At 45.7% G+C, this 20,118-nt stretch overlaps 1 protein-coding gene across 2 annotated transcripts in view; it reads right to left on the bottom strand.

Annotated features, from left to right (window-relative positions):
• The window catches only part of LOC144737979 (protein mono-ADP-ribosyltransferase PARP14-like), a 76,610-nt gene that overhangs the window by 44,385 nt on the left and 12,107 nt on the right, over positions 1 to 20,118 (bottom strand). Inside the window, exons 2-7 of one of the 2 annotated variants that reach the window (XM_078620898.1) lie at positions 16,804 to 16,934; positions 15,582 to 15,630; positions 9,641 to 9,691; positions 9,215 to 9,370; positions 7,110 to 7,373; positions 2,371 to 2,604 (exon numbers count right to left, since the gene is read on the bottom strand). In XM_078620898.1, coding sequence (XP_078477024.1) covers positions 2,371 to 2,604; positions 7,110 to 7,373; positions 9,215 to 9,370; positions 9,641 to 9,691; positions 15,582 to 15,630; positions 16,804 to 16,934 — 885 coding nt within the window. The remainder of the gene's footprint in view (positions 1 to 2,370; positions 2,605 to 7,109; positions 7,374 to 9,214; positions 9,371 to 9,640; positions 9,692 to 15,581; positions 15,631 to 16,803; positions 16,935 to 20,118) is intronic. The other variant, XM_078620899.1, reaches the window with a different exon arrangement.

Below are 20,118 nucleotides of genomic sequence, written 5' to 3'. Positions count from 1 at the left end.
TTGATTGGCTGTGGCTCTGCTATCATCCACTCAGTGGGCTGAGTTTGATTTATGTTGATTGCCTGTGGCTCTGCTATCCATTTAGTGGGCAGAGTTTGATGTTGATTGGCTGTGACGCTGCTTTCATCTACTCAGTGGGCCGAGTGTTCTGCTTGGCGGCAGCCAGGAAAGTGTTATCACTGAGCATGTGCATCATCAATCGGTTGATCGTTATTATTCGCTCGAAATCGAAAGAATAACAATGGATATTGTCAGTTGTATTTAGATTTGAGCGATTCATCCGATAATTTATTTCGTGAGTTTTAACTTATGAAGCCAGTTCATTGAAACCGATTTTAGGAATTTAAAACCCGTTTAAGTGTGAGTGTGTGTTTTTTATTGACTTTTGTATTTAATACATTCTCTGTTACAAATGTTAATTAACAATTTTTATTGTATTAAGTTAAACACTAATTTGTACCTATAAGTTGTTTTTGACACATAGACCCGTGCAAAATGGTGACAATCATTATTGTTGTTGAAAACAAGCTGACATTATATGTCTGCGGTCACGGTAGAGTCCTTGCTTTGTGATGGCTCTCATTGGTAATGCAGTTGGTTGATGTAATCAAGCGTTGTGAACTCAAAACTGAAAATATGTTGCCGGTTCTCCAACGCGCAACCTGCGTGCTCAAGTGACAAATAAATTGTCATGTTTAACACAGAAGCTTTTGTGACCAATATCCACAAAACAGTTTTTTTTGGGTTAAATCTAATAAATATCAATCTGTTGCCAAACCCGCCACCACCCGAAACAGCCAACCAGTAAGTCCTGTCACGCAAACTGAATATGCCAATCAGTAAGTAGTACAGCACACCGGTGTGTTGGAGAGAAAATCCACAACATCCACGATCCGAGCATGATGTTTCACCAGGAATTACAACTAGCATCGTCAGGCGGCAGCCATATCACAAATCAGCACACCGGTGTGTTGGGGACCAAAACCACAAGATAAACAATCTGAGCATGTTCTGCTTGCGGGACAAGCCTTACTGGTTGGCTGCGTTGGGTGGTGGCATGTTTAGCGACACGTTTATATTTACGCGATCTAACCCAAAAAAACTGTACTATGGAAAAATTGGCATGTTTTGTCCACGTGATGAACGTCACTGATAGGCCGTGTCGGCTAGAGGTGGGTTGATGACACATTTACATTCAAATGTGCCGTGCACGTTGAACTTCTTAGGCACTATACGTACCCAACCTCGCTCATTGGAGGTGCAGAGGAAGGACAACAAACTAAACACAAAAAGAAGTGATTTGAAGCTTTCGTGACTGCAGGAATCCATACTCTTTGGTTCTTTCGGTAAAGTCACGTAGGTAGAAAAAGAAAATAAAACCAAAATAATATATCACGACGTTTCGATCGCAAGACAAACGGTTGTCCTCAGGCGGAAAAAATAATCCAGCAGTAAAACTGCTGAACCAGCGAGAGAGCTGTTACAACAAGAGGTTATTTATGTGGCGATGGGCAAGCAAGCAGGGTCTGAGCTGGAAAGGAATTCCATCCCCGGACGCAAGCACGTCAGTTGTGTTAATGGGGGAGATTAGGGAGAGAGATTAGCATGAAATGAGCTTCCGTGGCCGTATAAGAGATTAGCACTATGTTGATGGGAGAGATTATGCAGGGAGATTAGGGAGATTAGCAAGTTAATGTCACGTCTATGTGTAACACAAGCTGCTGCGCTGCCACCTGCGCTGTGAGGCAAGTGCGTCCACGCAAGAGAACCACCGCAATGGTGGTCGCGCCAGTGAGACACACAGCCCATCACGCAGCCAGAACCATCGATACATCGAGGCTAAAAGAGCAGAGGTGGCCATGTTAGTGAGACCCCAGCCCGTTAATGCAGAGGCACCTAACAGGGCAATGCAACTCAGAGAATCGGAGATAACAGCGAAACGGCAGGGAATAACGGAAGCACCACAGCAATTTAAGACTTTGATTGGTTAATCATTTCTACCTACGTGACATTACCGAAAGAACCAATTTAGTGTAGTGTAGTGTACAGCATAGTGTGTGTAGTGTATAGTGTGCATTGTAGTTTATAGTCGAATGTATGTTGAACTTCTTTCACACCGTACGTAGCCAACCGTGCTAATCTGTGGGTCTCTGTAAGTTTCTATGAGTATGAGTGTCTGTAGGTCTCTGTAGTTGAATGTATGATGAACTTCTATCCTTCCGTACATAGCCAACCATGTAAATCGGGGGTGCGAGGGGAAGGACAATGAACTAAACACAAAAAGAAATTCGTTTTCAATTTAGATTTAAAAGTGCATAGGAGACTTAGGCGATCTAACCCAACACAGACAAAATCAGTGCATCACGTTACCTTGCACACTGGACAGGTGTATAAGTGCCGTGTCGGCCGTCGATCCACGTTCTGCCGCCTCCACCTGAACGTTCGGCCCGCTTCTGTTCTCTAAATAAAGCATGAGGTGATCCTCGCTCCCCTCCTCTTTAAGGTTCTCGACGCGCACCACCTTCGTGATGGGAAGCTGCTCCGCCCCGATGACGATGTTTGCGAATCCACTCGCTTTGCAGCGATTGATGAAACACCCCATGTCTGCAGAAAGTGGGGCGCAGTTTTTTGCCATTGCTCACAAAACCCGCAGTCATCTCCTTCCTACATCGCACAGTACGTAGCCAACTGCGCCGATCGGAGTTGTAGGGAAGGACGACAATCTAACACACAAAAAGCAGTTCTAAAGAAATTATTTTTAAATGTTAGTATCGTGGTGCAGTTTATAGTAGTGTAGTCGTGTATTCACACGGACACTTTAAGATTTTTTCCTGTTTCACTTGATTACCTCATATCCCGTGGGGATGCTCCTCACACAAACACAACACACCCTTGCTCCGAACTCCCTCTCTATCCTCTGCTAGCCTGTCATTCTATACTCCGATAGCCTGTCACTTTATGCTCTGCTAGCCTGTCACTCTATACTCCGCGCCTGTCACTCTGTACTCCGCTAGCCTGTTACCCTATACTCTGCAAGCCTGTCCTGCTTCCCTCACACCTCCACTCTCGTCCTTGCCCCCAGCAGGGGATCAGCCAACACTGCTGAGGACGAGGTGCGGAGGGCGAGATCCCAGGCTTCTCCCCGACTCTTGTCCTCTTCATCCCTTGAGCTCCAACCAACAACCTCCCCGTGTTACTCCGCGCACACCCTTATATCCCCCTTCTCATTAAGGGTCCTCAGTTACCCCCCATTAAGCTGGCGCCTCAGCGGCGGCTCCTGCACGTGTTCTCTCTCTCTTATCATCTCCCGCCTCTCCGACGTCTACCCTGTGTTCTCACACTCGCACTTGCCTGTCCTCAAATGCACCCGCTTAATTACCGCTTCTCCCCCTAATTGCTGGCGCTTCTCTAGAGGCTACTCCATGTCTTGACACTTGCACTTGCTCGCCCTCAAATGTACCCGCTGTTTGCAAACCTCGTGTGTGACGCCACTACAGTAGTATAATGTATGTAGTGTATAGTATGTATTGTAGTGAATCGTGTATGTATGTTGAACTTATTTCGCACTGTACATAGCCAACCATGCTAATCGGAGGTTCGGGGGAAGGACAACAAACTAAACACAAAAATCAGTTCTATAGAAATTATTTTGTCAATCTCCATAATGATGTAAAAGTGCATGGCTCCAGCGGCTTCCTAATATCGGAAGGAAGAGCGTTCCGGACGGCCACGGAAGCACATTTGAAAGCGCAGGATGGCCATCCAAAAGCCGCTGCTGGCAGGATGACCGGAGTTTGTATGATGATGATTTATGCTCCTTGACAAGATCAACAACGTATTGTGGTTCATTTGTGGCAAGCACTTTGTTTGTAATGAGCACGACTTTATAATTTATTAATTTGGCAACCGTAAGCCAATGCAGCTCGACGAGCACCAGACGAACATGGTCGGATCTTGCAGTACCCATCAAGACACGCACCAGATAATGTTGTACACGCTGCAGCTTGCTAATGAGTTGCAATAATCGAGCCTTATAAATATACCACGCTACACGCAACCGTGTTTCCTACATCACAACTCATTAGTAGCCGAATGTGTCGTAGAGCCCTGATATGAAAATTGCAGAACCTGACTACATTTTGCACTTGGTGATCAATATACATATTCTGGTCGAGTATGGTGCCGAGGCTCTTTAATCAGAATCAATATTTAAGCTGCAGGAGGAATTTGATGAGCTATGAAGCTCTTTTTGAACAAATGGCCAGTAGGGGCACGGGGTCAGAACATAGCAAATACAGCATTCACAAACACGATAGGAGTGTAAACTATAGGAAAGGTAAACAAATAATGACAAATAAACTACCAATAAACTATATTTAGTCGACCAGGAAAAGTCCACTAAGCTATTCGTTTATTTTACAGAAGCGACTTGGCAAAAAATATTTGAGCACCATTTGTTTACATGTGGGTGAGTATGTCGCCAAGACACCTCGCTTTCGTTACAGATGTCCAGTAGGGGCACGGGGTCAGAACGTTACAACAACAAACACACAAATACTCACAAACACGATAGGAGTGGCAAAGCAGGAAAGGTCAGCAAATCAAACGACTTATTCTGGTTCGCGTATGCTGCTGAGTCTCTTTAGAGGAGTACAAAACCGAATCATAGAGTCTGCGACTGCCCTCGTGACCGATTCGATTGTCAGGATGACTCGATCGTCGCTATCTTGGGACTCCAAAAGCAGTCAGGGAAGGCTGAATCTTTTTTTAGTTTTCAGCATTTTGATACTGGGAAATAAAAGGTCCCGTAGATATAGCTGCTCAACATGAGCTATAATTGTCTGCTATAAATGTATACATGATAATAAGCCACTTCGTTGAGCTATCATTTATAATCGCCAGGTCGCTTCTCAACAAAGAGCTTCGTAGCTCAGTGGGCCTTACCTAGTAAAAAAAATACTTTAATTCTAGATTTGAAGCTTTCGTGACTGCAAGGATTCATATTCTTAGGTTTTTTCGGTAAAGTCACGTAGGTAAAACATCAAAATTAATAAAAATAAAATAAAATAAAAATCACGACGTTTCGGAGGCAACACAAGTCTCCGTCATCAGGTGGGACCGTCACAGCCAGATTAGCTGCATCAAGTGAGGCAATGATTCAAGATGTAATCCCTTAAAAGCAAGTTGAGGGGGGAGGAGAGGGGGGGGGAGCTCATCAGAATGTGGTAGCCAATGAATGGCTACATCTTGAATCATTGCCTCACTTGATGCAGCTAATCTGGCTGTGACGGTCCCACCTGATGACGGAGACTTGTGTTGCCTCCGAAACGTCGTGATTTTTTTTTAATTAATTTTGATGTTTTACCTACGTGACTTTACCGAAAAAACCTAAGAATATAAAAATACTTTAGTTTAATTGTATTATTACTTTGATGCTTTCATTGGCTGTTTAATAATAAAAAAGCAATTGTTTATTTATTTATGTTTCTTGTAAAAGCATTCTCTAAATCAAAATAGCATTTGTACTGTTGGCATTTGGCGTTGTTCTCTAACGCCGGTGGTGAGACAAGGCTATGAAGAACAAGGCTGCTGTCTCTGGTGTAGGCCCATCAGTTTCAAAGACAACGCATGTAACATTATTGTCAGAGCTTGTGTTGTTTGCATGATGACCACAAGTAGTGTGTGTGGTATCATCTATTTGGTGTTTGACCATCTTAATACACCTGTTCTATTCTCAGAAAGGGTACAGCCTATTCTTGTATTATTATCACCAGCCTGGACAGTGTTTCTCCAATCCACTGTTCGACGTTTAAGAACCAAGGTCTTCCATTGTCTGCTTTCTTACACGTTGTAAAGGCGATGTTTAGCATAGCGGAGATTTAATTGCTCTAAAAAACGTAACGCTCTCCACTAGCAGATCTGTCCAATATTTTACTTTTAGTTTATATCTTGCCTGGTAGATATGAGGCCATGACCAATGAAACACTCACAGGTTTTTGCCTTTATTATGTGAGCATGAAAGAGTGTGTATTTAATTATATATAACCGACTGCCAACCATGAAATTAGGTTTTTTTTTTTTTAAGACTCAGCAGTGCACCATAGACTCAACACTGCACTATAGACTCAACACTGCACCATAGACTCAACACTGCACTATAGACTCAGCACTGCCCATAGACTCAACACTGCCCATAGACTCAGCACTGCCTATAGACTCAGCACTGCACCATAGACTCAACACTGCCCATAGACTGAACACTGCCCATAGACTCAACACTACCCATATACTCAGCACTGCCCATAGACTCACCACTGCCCATAGACTCAACACTACCCATAGACTCAGCACTGCCAATAGACTCACCACTACCCATAGACTCAGCACTGCACCATAGACTCAACATTGTCAATAGACTCAGTACTGCACCATCGACTAAATACTACCAATAGACTCAATATTGTACGTAGACTCAATACTGCCCATAGACTCAACACTGCCCATTGACCCAACATTATGACCCAACATTGCCCCTGGACTTGAAGCAATCCCCCTCCTTCGTCTCTTACCGTTCCTCTCTCTAAGCCTCACCACTGCTTCTCCATCACCCTTTCCCTTCCTCTTCCCTCCCCTCACCCCTCCACTCCTTCCCTGATTGCCTTCCCATGATCCCCTCTAAGCACCCCTCTATCACCGCTGTCACTCCTTCCTCAACCCTCGTAGCAACTCCACCGTTCCATTCTAAGCCACGTCATTAAGTGCCTTCAGTGAGCTTCCGATCCAGACGGTACTGGATGCTGATGCCCTCACTTTATTCTGTCTGGTGAATGAGGTGGGGCGATCACACAACCCAGTCTGACACCCGTTCGGATCTGAAAGGCGTCTATTTCAGATTCCCCAACTCGCCACGGTGGTGGTCGTGTCGTCGTGCAGGAGCCTCAGGATGGTGACCAACTTCTCTGGACATACAAGACAGTGGAGGACACGGCATAAGGCTTCCCGTTTTTAGGGAGTCAAATGCCTTGGAGTCAAATGCACAGGAGGGAGCTTTAGAACGACAGACAAAAAAAACGCCCACCCTGCCGGCATTCGGCGTTTGTCCGACTTACTGATATCATCGAAGAAAGTGACGATTCGGCAGTGCTCGTCGTCCGTCTCGTGAAGTTGAAATCTTTGGGTGCCACTGCAGTTCTCGACGAACATCCTCAGTATGTCCACGTTCATGGGAGCCGTGAAGCCACTCAGCAGAACCCTCCATGGGTCCAGATACTCTGACGATCTCTGCACCGCCGCCATGGGCCCACCCACAAAGCTGACGCACATGAGCTCGTGGCCCCTCAAGGCATGCTTCCTTTTCAGCACCCGCTCCGCCACTGGCAAATCACAGAGACATCGACCACACAGCGAACATCATCAACTTGTTGTACGTACATACGTGTGTACGTTGAACTTCTTTGGCACCGTACGTAGCCAACCGTGCTAATCGGCAGGCATGGGGGTCTTGACAACAAACAACACACAAAGAACAGTTCTAAAGAAATTGGTTGTCAATTTGGTATAGCGGTGTAGTGTATGGTAGTGTATAGTAGTGTATAGTCTAGTGTACGGTAGTGTAGTGTTGTGTATTGTAGTGTCGTGCATAGTAATGTATAGTGTAGTGTATGGTAATGTAGTGTAAGGTATTGTAGTGTATAGTAATGTACAGTGTAAGGTGTAGTCGCGTAGTGTATAGGGTAGTGTGTACAGTGTGTAGTGTAGTGTATTGGGTAGTATGTATGTGTAATGTAGCGACTTCAGACACGGACTGTAGATGGCTTCTCATTTATTTCTCGTTGGCATACAGTTATTACTTTAATGACACAGTCACTAATTCTTATCCCTGACTGACTATATAACTGGCTGACTATACAGTGACAGTGGCGATGTCTGATTATACAGCTGGTCGACTATATAACGATGACGACGATGTTGAACTATATAGTGAGACAGCTACATAGCGACAATGACGAAGAGACAGTAGCGACAACGATGATGACAGTGGCGACGGCGAGGACCCCGAACTCCCCGAGCGCCCAGAACCCCGTTACACTCTCCCTTATATGCCCCTAGCGCGGCCATGCCCCACCCCTGGCCATGCCCCTCTTCGTGAAGTCTTTCTCGGATTCTGGGAGATTCCTGATAGACCCGCTCGTTGGCCCTTGGCCTAGTTTTTCCCCTCTTGTGGTCACTCTCATATAATTAGACTATGTGCTGTTTTGCCACCCGCGATTAGTCCTTATGGCCACCAGTCAGCGCACTGACACTAGATATGTATGTTTGTTTAACTTTTTGCAACCGTACATAGCTAACCAGGCTAATCTGAGGTGTGGGGGAAGGACAACAAACTAAACGTAAAAAAAGCATTCCAGATGGCCACAGAAGTGCATCTGAAAGCGCGCGATGCGGTGACCATCTTTGTTCAATGGCCAGCCAAAATCCTCTTCTGCTGCGAGGATGATCGGAGTTTGCGTGATGGTAGTTTATGCTCCATGTATTGTTACATCAAAACCTTGCCCGTCGCGGGTTTTTCCATCGCAGATTTCATCGTTCGTGCCAAATTTATCGATGCAGAGTACCTTCGTCTTGGAAAAATCAATTGTTTCAACGCTGTGGGCACACACGAAATGGATTTTTCCAAGACGAAGGTACTCTGCAAACCCACTGGCTATCAACATAGATTCGTTCATGAAGCCATCGAGATATATAAACATGTTAAATGTCTTTACATTAACAGGCTAAATATTTCACTAACACAGCCACTGCTGCTCCTTTCCCTCGATGTGGCGGCTCCCGGTCTAAATCTCTCAACACAGCCACCGTTGCGGTGGTTTTCTTACATTGACATGCTAATCTTACATTAACAGTTTGACATGCTAATCTCTCACCCACATCTTCGTTATCGTGGAGGTATATCAGCTCTCTGATCTTACATTTACATGCAAATTCCATCTCTAGATGCCCGCCGTTGAACAGCCACGTGAGTTGCACTGCTCGATGTGCAACAGTTGCTCACAGCATCTATCCTGGAGTGCCGTAAACATCAGAAGTATATATTTTGAGACCGCTCGCCATCGCACAAAAGCGGTAAATTGTTATCTTTGTAACAGGATTTAATTTTTTTTGTAAGCAAAAAGAAAACAATATGAAGACATGGCGTGAGTGTCCTGTAATTCACCTGTGGGGTCTTCGAAGATGATGATCCAACATGCGGCCTCCTCCTCCATACTTGCGATGTCTCCCCCACCAGACCGCTTTTCACTTTCAAAATACATAGACACAAAATCCTTGTCCAGATGCGCTACTTTGTCCACTTTAATTCCAGACGGGGGCACTGAAACGAACAACCAAAAGATATCTCAATTATACATATACTGTAAAACCTCGTTATTTCGATATTTGATCCTTTGTAATTGGAGATAATTCAGCACAGCTGTGCTTTAGACAGTATTCGTAATTTGCCATGAGCTGAATTGCTGTACCGAATGGTCCAATTTCGGCATACACGTGGAGCAACGCCGTGCACCACGACCAAAACAACGACTCAGTCTAGTGGTGAAGTGCATGGTGAGCATTAGTGCAGACCTGTTGCTTTGGACTTTACCTTGTTTGTGCACTCTGGGCAAGCCAACCCTCTCAGAAGTGTTGTCTACACCTACATCAAGAGATAATAGAAAGGGATTGAAGCATAAATACCTTAGTCTGCGTGACAAATACAACATTTTGGATGGAATTGATGCAGAAAGTGTGTCAATGCGTGTGGTATGTGAAGAGTTTGGAAAAAATAGGATTTTGTTTTTTTTAGGGGCAGGAGGCACTGGGGAATACCATTGTACATAATTCGGAATATTGGATAATTTGGCAAGGCCAGAGCCCCATATGTCTCAAATTAACAAAGGTTTACTGTATATATAAGTACAGTTTATCATGGATTATCCGGCAGCTTCAAACATTATCCAGCTGGTCCCGGGCCAATCCAGCGAAACAGGCAAACACCACTTCAAAGGCTGCAACGCAGTCCGGTGATCAGCACCGTTTTCGCGAACAAAGTAGCTACGCTTGATTTCAGTGTGAAATATTACATGCACTACATTATACACTACACATAGTTTAACACTAAGGATGCTTTTGCGACCAATATTATTCATAATAGGGTATTTTTTTGTTAGATCGCATAAATATAAATGTGTTAGTAAACTAAAATTAAGGTGACAAATCTTACTAATTGGTTGTGTTGGGTGGTGGCGGGTTTAACGACACATTTATATTTATGGGATCTAACCCAAACACCTGTATTATGGACAAAACACTCAACTTAAACAATGAAAAGTACTGCACATAATATACATCACCCCATGATGCAGAGTCTTCTAGATTGAAGCAGTAAGTACGGTACAGTAAATACGGTCACATCTTACGGTAGGGTGTTTGTGTCTATTTGTATGTTTATTCATGCCAATTTCATAGGGTAAACACATGTCAAAGACTAAAAAAAAATGATGACGAAAAATGTAATGTCATATGAGAAGCCGCTGTATAATTAATCAATAATCTACTGTATAATCGATTATCTACAGGAGACTCTCGAATGTCCGCTGTAATGAAGGGGAGGACGTTCGCGGATAATTTAAAAAATATTAATTTTCCGCGGATCTCTCTATGCCAAAAACTAACGATTGATGATCCTCGCACTCAGTGATAATAATACTTTCCTGCTCCCGCCCAGCGGAAGACTTGGCCCACTGAACGGATGATAGCAACGTCACAGCCATTCAACATCAATCAAACTCTGCTCACTAAGTAGATGATAATAGAGCTACAGCCAATCAACATCAATCAAACTCAGCCTACTGAGTTGATTATAGCAGCGTCACAGGCAATCAAAATCAATCAAACTCTGTCCACTAATTGTATAATAGCAGAGCTATTATCCAATTCGGTGCGGCGCGGCCGACAGCCGCCATTTTGTACGAGCGAGCGATGTACCGATCCACACCTGTACCGTGGTGTTAGCCACAGGCTTACTGTGGCTAACACCACGGTACAGGCCTTTGTGAAGGAATCAGTTGAGATTCCGACAGGTGCGCAAATGTTAGTTCCCCTGCGCAACCTAAAATGGCTGCAGTTTACAAATTCCGAGGTGGGGGTCCTCTTAACCCCATCCAACACGGCAACTCGGGGCCTCACGCTGGTGGGTGCTCAGTCGATAGTTAGGACAGACAAGGAGCCGTTCCTTTAGGTGTTAAATGTTGGATTGATTACAGCGGTTGTCCAGGCTGGTACGGTCTTAGCTCACGCGGCAGCTGCGTGTTGCGAGTATGTCGATACAGCTGCAGCAGAGGTCGTGGGCACGGTGGAAGAGAGAGGCGAGTCAAACGAGACATGGGCTGATAAATTGTGCACCGAGAATCCGGACCTGTCTCGTAATCAACGGGACAAGTTGCGTGCTTTGCTGCGGGAGTTAATTTATAATTTCACCCAAAGGAAATTTGATATTGGCCGCACCTCATTGCTGCAACACCGCAATGAAATTATATGGGTGGCGCAACTCCCATTAGGCAAAACTCGTACAGGCTGAGCCTGAGGGAGAAAGAACATGTTCAACAGGCGTTTGAGGAAATGTTGGCCGCTGACATGATTTGCCCCTCTACCAGCAGTATAGGCCATATCTTTATGGCAGGGACTTAGTAGTGCACACGGACCATGCGGCTCTCCAGTACTCCTTTCGAATTGACCAGCCGTCCGGGCAGCTTTCACGCTGCCTGAAAATGCAGCAAGAGTACTCGTTTACGGTAATCTACCGCAAGCGTCTAAGGCACTGCAACGCAGATGCACAGTCCCGCCTGCCACTGAGCGGGTGCTGCCAGGTGTAAACCACCTGCGGCTGGATCGCCACAAGTTGTAGTGGCATCGAGCGATGGATTGCCAACTGAGGTGGTCACGCCTGGGGACAGTACATTGGGCCTCATGCATGCCGAGTGGGGACGGCTGCAGGTGGAGGACATGTCACTAATGAACTTGCGGCATCATGCTGAGGTGAACCACGACGATTCTGCCCCAGTGGGAGTCTCCCACATAGTCCTTCGTGAGGGACTTTCAATGAGGTGGGATGAGGAGCTGCAGCGCCATTGTATAGTGGTTCCCACCGCTTTGCGCAGAAGGGTGACGAGGATGGTGCACGAAAATAAATTACTGCACCTCGGAGTCCAGAAAACGTTGTTGACGCTACAGAAAGATTTTTATTGGCCAGGTATGTCAGACAATGTGTACCATCTGGTCAAGGGCTGTATTGATTGTGCACGCCGGAAACCACTGTTGAGAATGGCTCAGCCTCCATTGCAGCCCATCACGGTGTCCCGAATTAATGAGCTGGTTGCACTTGATATTCCGGCTACCCAAAGGGGAAACAAATTCCTCCTGGTTAGTGTGGAATATTTTTCTCACGTGGCCAATTACTTGGCCACTACCAGACCAATCTGCAGCAGCCATTGCTGATGCATTTTTGCATGGCTATGTGATGGACAAGGGAGCACCTGCGCAGCTTTTCACGGATCAGGGGCATAATTTCTCGTCAAAACTGCTGCGGGAGGTATGCGATGCTTCGGGCACCAAAAAATTAGAACGTCACCATGCCATCCTCAAATGGACGGTATGGTAGAACGCCTGCACAGGACCCTAACATAGATGCTCTGTCAGGCGGTTAATAAGGCGCAGAAGGACTGGGATTTGCACATCCCAGGGGACCTAGCGGCATACAGGATGGCCCCACACACCTCGACGGGATTTTTCCCATTCTATCTTATGTATGGGTGAGAGAACGAACCCCCATGGCAAAAGAAGGCTGCCATGCCTGTGCCCATGCAGGTTAAACTTGCACGATTGTCTGAGGCGCGCGAAGCAGCCAGGGAAATTTACGCCAAAACGCAGGGTGCTAACGAAAAGAGCGCCGAGCAGCGGGAGTACGTGCTCTCATGGAAGGCTGGGGAAATGGCTTGGTTGCACTGCCCTCAGGTGCCACCAGGTACATCCCCGAAATGACATTGGCCATGGCGGGGCCCGTTGAGGTGGTGGAAGTTCGACAACCGCAGTGTGTGTGGATACAGGCAGAGCATCACCGTTGGTTCATTCAGCCATCACGCCTGAAGCCCTATGTTCATTCCCAGTTAGACAGTTCATCTCCAAATCCTGTACAGCCGGTGTCTGATGTGTCCGATGAGCCGGGACAGTCGGCCCCAGGAGCTGTGCCTCAGAAAAAGTGTGTTGTGCCGCCCACAGGATCTGAGCCACTGACGTCTGGGAATCCTCCTGAAGCCACCTCACATGAAGAATCAAAAGCTGGAGCCCGGTCGAACTCTTCTGTTGATTCCAGGGAGGGTCCGGGCCCTTTAGGCCGCTTGTGCAAGAAGTACACGGCCCCGCCCAAGATGGGGGGCCAGCGTCCAGGACTTGGTCCAAGTGCGTTACATTCCGATGAGCGTGTCCCAAATTGTGTGTTCTAATGCCATGGTCGGTTGAAAGGGGAATATGTGTTGGGGGATCGTAAATTGTTGTTGGGTGTCGCCCGATGGTTTTGCCTGCGGCATGTGCTGTGTTGCAGTCAGCTAGAATGCTGTTGCCATTGTCTATTCGCGTGTGCGTCGGGATTGTGTTCATTAATCAACGGGTCGTTTTATGTATTCCCTCACCCTCATTGAGTGTTTCATTTACCACGTTGTTGTTAATTCTGTGGACTTGCTCTGCCCTATATGTCCTTGTTACTTTACGTTGTCAGTTGCTGCGGATTGTTGTTCTGCCCTATTCATGTTGCTGTCGATTCTGCGGAGTATTACTCTGCCCTAATCACCTGGTTTATTGCTAAGTGTTAGCTGAGATGGCTATGTTTTTAATAAGGGGGGGGGGGGGGTGCTGTAGTGTAATAGCACCAGCTGGTGACCAGAAGTGGCAACTGCGGTGTATAAACAGCACACACGCAAGTGAGTGACAGTTTCCAGGGGTGTGCCGGCAGAGTGGAAGAAGGGTCATAGAGGGGGTCCATCTAGAAGTTCCTAGAACCTGCTAATAAGAGTTTGAGAAGCCGGGCCACGCTGGTAGAATAAAAGAAGCTGAGAGCGGTGGCTCAGGGCTGTTGTTGGGAGTCGGATCATCTCGTTGTTGCTGTCGTCTTCGTCGCCGTCATCGCTGCCATCTTGGCAATCGCTCGACGTCGCCACTGCTAGATAGTCAGCCAGCTGTCTAGTCAGTTAGCGCTGTCAATGGTAGGCTGCTAGTGTTGTGCTCAGGCTAGCGAGTGTCGAGTGTACAGTCCAGATTGTGTGTGTTAATATAGAAGGTGCCTCTACACTCCACAGGTATTACAAATATAAAAGATTGACACAATTCAGTAAGATGCAGATTTCACCAGGGGGACAGCCTCGCAATGTAGCTTGGTCATACGGCAGCATTGCAAATTCTCCCAAAAGGATGGCATGGCAACACTTCTGAAAATATTATAATCCAGCAGTTCCAAACTACCGTCATCCGGCAAGACTATTTAACAAAAAAAATGTATTTACCAGCTAAGGCCCCACTGAGCTGTGCAACTATTTTTCAGAAGCGACTTGACCACAAATGATATCTCAATGAAGTGGCTTATTGCATGGAAATTTACAGCAGACAAATACTCTCAATGCACATTGATTCTAAATGTGGAGGTGAAAACCTAACACCTCTATGGTGCAAATTTACATAAGACTGGGGTGAAGATGTAATTCTACATTTTGGTATACAGATGATCGTGGGTTCCATTCCAACCCCAACGCCTGCTACATATTTGGAGTTTGCACGTCTCTCTCCCTGGAATCGCGTGTATTTTTTTAAATCTGGGTCCTACAATTTTTTCCCTCCACATTTAGAATCCACATCAAGTGTTTAGATTATTTGGCTGCTACTGTAAATTTCCACGCGATAAGCCACTTCGTTGAGCTATCATTTGTAAAAAAAAAAAAATACTTTACTGATTAGTCCCACCCGCCCTCTATATGTATCCTAATAAGTAGGTAGAGTAAATAATACGTGCTCCCTCCCTTTGTCAATGCACTGCTAATTGAATGGTGGGGCTTTGGCACTTAAGATATCAACTAAAACTGACTATTTTTCCAGGTGTAAGACCCCACTGAGTTATGTAGGTCTTTTCAGAAGCGGTCATCATCATAAATGATAGGTCAACGAAGTGGCTTATCATCATCACGTGGACATTTCTAGTAGCAGCCAAATAATCCAAATGCGTGACGTCGATTCTAAATGTGTAGTTTTTTTTAATTGACACGTGTTGACATCTAAGAAGACCGATTAAAATCCCACAGCCCTGGATGTGCCACGCCTGGTCTGAATTAGGGTGATTAATATAACTGACTAGGGCCTGATGAGGGTTTACACCCACAAGATGAATATCGACCAGAGATAGACAAAAATACGCAAATCGCATCCCTAGTGTTTCACACACACAGACGTTTAAGAAATCACGTAACAGACACATTACAATAACGTTCTCCTACGGCTTTACTTACATTTTGGACGCACGTCAGGGGTCATCGTTTTGGTAGAAGTCGGCTCCACCTAAACGAGAACAGTTGGCGGTTGTTCAACTGATCAATTATTTCACAATCGCAAGCTTACGCTTATAGGAACTTGTGACGAACCAGGAGGTGAACAATTCACTCGTGGTGAAGGTTTGTTTTGGTTGGGTTAGATCGGGTAAATATAAATGTGTCGTTAAACCCGCCACCACCGCCCGACACAGCCAATCAGTGCGGGCTTGTCATATAAACAAAACGTGTCAATTGGTTACTAGTTCAGCAGACTAACCGCTTGTGTTTTGAGAGTAAACCCACTACAACATTTAAAATGTAAGTTAACGGCATTTCGCCAGCTTCATCAGGCGATTTGGGTGGGTTCATGACACATTTATATTTACGCAATCTAACCCAAAAAATGCCTTTTAGTGTGAATAACATTGGGAGCGAAAGCTCAACTACTACTAAAACGATGACGGGTCACACAATCCATTCATGCAGTCGGGCGCCATACATTTAGATTATTTAGATTATTTTGCCGCTATACATTTCCATGTGATGATGAGCCACTTTGTTGAGCTATCATTTACGGCCAAGGCGCTTCTGAAAACGAAGTTAATACCTTAGTAGGTTTTATCTGGCAAGAAAAAAATTTGTTTAATTTTATGTGTATGTTGGTTGGGTTCATAATGGCCATGTAGGAGGAGTTCACGATGGCTATGTAGGTGGGATTCACAATGGCCATATCGCTGGGGTTCACGATGGCCATGTGGGTGGGGTTCACAATGGTCGTGTGGGTGGGGTTCACAATGGCCGTGTGGGTGTGGTTTACGATGGCCATGTGGGTGAGGTTCACAATGGCTGTGTTGGTGGAATTCACGATGGCCATGTGGGTGGGGTTCACGATGGCCGTGTGGGTGGGGTTCACGATGACCATATCTGTGGGGGTCACGACGGCCATGCGGATGGGGTTCACAATGGCGTATGGGTGGGGTTCAGGATGGCCGTGTGTTTGGGGTTCACAATGGCCGTGTGGGTGGGGTTCACAATAGCACCCCAGTTGTGTTTGTGAGTGTTATGCGTGTTGTAACATTCTGACCCCGTACTCCCCTACTGGACATCTGTGAACAAAGCGCTTCATGGCTCATCGGATTCCTCCTCCTGCAGTACACATAAATATTCTGATGATTCTCATTCTGATTATTGTCATCTTCACCTTTACAGCAGCAGGTCCGATGGGTTTGGGCTTTACCAGACACTCGTGGCCGGCCCGACGCACCTCCAGCGGGTACTGCTGCTCGCTGAGCTCCAGCGAGTGCTCGCTTCTCGCCAGCACCCTCTCCATTGCTGAGTCACAAGAAGACAGGCGCAACACAACTTGATAAAATAAGAATAGGTGTTTTACCCTTTCTCGCAATAAAACAGGAGTTGTGTTAAGATGTTCAAACACCTAATAGAAACCTTTTGCAAGGAATCAAGTACCGCATTAACCACACTTACTTAAACATGCAAACAAACCTGCTCTGATAATATATGCATTGTCTTTTAAACTGATTGGCCTCCACCAGAGACAGCCTTCTTTGTTAGATCAGACAACATCAAAATACGAACAGTACAAAGACAATGCAAGTATCAGAGCATTTATAGCTCGGGGTGAGCAGATACAAAATGGAAGTTTTTGCTCGTATCAAAGTGTGAAAACAATAATTTACTTTCTTCTTTTCGCTGATGGTGACTGATAGGTGTATCTAAATGTGGCCTTTCAGTCGTTGTTAGCGCTGTGCTGCGCTAACAACCCGGCAGAGACCCAAGTGCGATTTCCCCGCTCACGGTCACCACCACCACTGGTGAGGATTATCTGAGCACGGTCCTGCCCCCCCCTAGGTTGACTCAGCCTCAAATGATAACCTGGTGCGATGTGTAGTCAACATCGCCACTGTAAAAAAAAGGGGGCCAGGTGGCCACCCACCCCCTCGTGTGCCACAGTTCCGGCCTTCATAGGTCCTGCTTCTCGCTAACAGCACTTGCCCCAACAGCCTGTCGAGGTTTTTCGGGGGAGTTTGGTCTTTGTTACAAAATGCGTGGGGAAAGAGTTGTGGTGAAATTCTCTTTGATGTCAAATTGTCATCAACAATAACAAACAAGTTTGGGTTAGATCGCGTACGTATAAATGTGTCGTTAAACCTGCCACCACCCTACACAGACAATTATTAAGCTTTGTCACGTAAACAGAACGTGCCCATTCGTTACTAGTACAGCACACCGGTGTGTTGGAGAGCAAATCCACTACATTTACAATCTGAGTACGACGTTTTGCCAGTAATTACATTAGCTTCATCAGGCGAAAGTCAGATTTTTGCTGTACTCGTAACGAATTGGTATTTTTGTTTACGTGACAAACCTTATTAATTGGTTGTGTCGGGTGGTGGCGGGTTTAACGACACATTTATATGTACGCGATCTAACCCAAAAAATCTCTATTATGGATGATATTGGTCGTGAAAGCCTTCATATTAAAGTTCACCAATACTTATCTATTTAACCATTACCTTCCGTGGCAAGGAGATAGGTGCACGAAGCACGTCACACGAATATCAGACAAAAAAAACGGACACGAAGACGAATGCCGTAAAAAAAACACTCCGGAATGAAAACAAAAAAACTGTCGAAAAAACAATGAATCGAAATTCCACTCGAAAAAAGGTGGCCATAATTTCCCGCGGGACGTTGGCCAAATCTGCAGCGAGGCCAGACGCTCTTGAAAACTGCGAGAATCCGTTCGAAAACGCGCTGTGGGCTCACTGCTATTTCATTTCAGCAGTTGTGTGCAACTGTGGTCATCCAGAAAGGACCGTAGTAGAATGACACAACGTCCCAATCCACAGATACGAAGGAGACAGAGCGATGATGATGCACTACACCAATACTGCTCCTGATGCGGTTGCTACATTGGAATTCCCACCTAAATGAGAAGTTGTAGTTGTTCTTCTGCATGTACATCATCAACTGTCCCGAAGATGAAGAGACTCATAGAGAACCATAGAGATCCAGACCCATAGAGACACACAGAGACTCGTAGGCACCCACTGAGACTCACAGAGATCTGTGGAGACCCAGAGACTCATGTAGACCCAGGCTCAGAGACCTATAGACGCATAAACATCTATAGAATTCCATAAAAATCCATAGACCCGCCACAGAGATGATACACTCTGCTACTCCCGACGCAGTTGTTATCTGGCTTGACCACCTAAATGTGACATTTTGATTGTTGCTCTGCATCTACATCAGCAGCCGTCCGAATGAAGAGACTTATAGAGACACATTGCGATACAGACCCAAAGAGATGCACAGATATTCTTAGAGATGCACAGAGACCCAGAGACCCATCAAGACTCACAGAGAGCCACAGAGACTCACGGAAACTCGTAGACCCATATGGGCAGTGTTGAGTCTACTGGCAGTGCTGAGTCTTCGGGCAATGCTGAGTCTACGGGCAGTATTGAGTCTAGGGGCAGTGAGTGTGCGTGACGACGATTATCTGAATCGGTCATGGGCCTCCCCTAGGTCAACGCAACCTAAAATGAGTACCTGGTGTAGCAGTGTGTAGTAAACATCACAACTAGGGAGACAAAGGCGGCCGGGCGTGGTCCTGGCCATCCACACCCTCGTGTGCCACTGTACCGGCCTGTTAAGGTTATACGGGGTGATCTTTGTCTGTGTAGTGGTTAGTACTCCACACTATGAAACCTGAGTTAAATTCCTGTCTAGGACCAGCATCAGTAACGAGTGATAACAGAACTGGTCATGGGCCTCCCCTAGGTAAACTCAGCCTTAAATGTGTATGTGCAGTGGGGTATGGCCATAAGTGCTGGAGAAACAAAGAAGGCCGGACGTGGTGCTGGTGACCAAGCCCCTTCAGCAGTCCGGTATGGATCTGTGTTTTTGAATCTGCGCGTTCATCGACTGCAGTGGTCCTTAACCTTTACCACAACCTGGCACCCCTCTGGGTCGCAACCGTTACAAAAAGTGTACAATGTTAATAAACACATCGGATTTGAAAAAAACAAAGTAAATTGTAACTTAATGTGGCCCGTGCTTCATGTGTGGTTTCGATTATTTACCTTCGAGAAAGAATCTGGCCATGTCTTGCACCACCCCCCAGAAAGGGAATCTCGCACCCCCAGTGGGTGCGAGATGAAACCCAGGTTAAGACGCAGCATTGATCTACAGCAGTGTGTCCATCCAACTCAGAATCTGTATTAAATACTACAGGAGGAATCCGATGAGCAATAAAGCTATTTTTTCACAAATGTCCAGTACAGGCATGGGGTCAGAACGTTCTAACAACAAACACAATACATGCAAACACGATAGGAGTGCAAAGTATAGGAATGGTAAGAAAATCGCTTAAACTAAATATACAAATACAACTAAATCTTGATTTGAAGCTTTCGTGACTGCAGGAATTCATACTCTTTGGTTCTTTCGGTAAAGTCACGTACATATAAAAATAACTAATAGATTACGA

Source organism: Lampetra planeri, chromosome 76 (assembly GCF_965212315.1).
Source record: "Lampetra planeri chromosome 76, kcLamPlan1.2.h2, whole genome shotgun sequence".
Classification (NCBI taxonomy): domain Eukaryota; kingdom Metazoa; phylum Chordata; class Hyperoartia; order Petromyzontiformes; family Petromyzontidae; genus Lampetra; species Lampetra planeri.
This window is presented reverse-complemented; position numbering and strand designations above follow the sequence as displayed.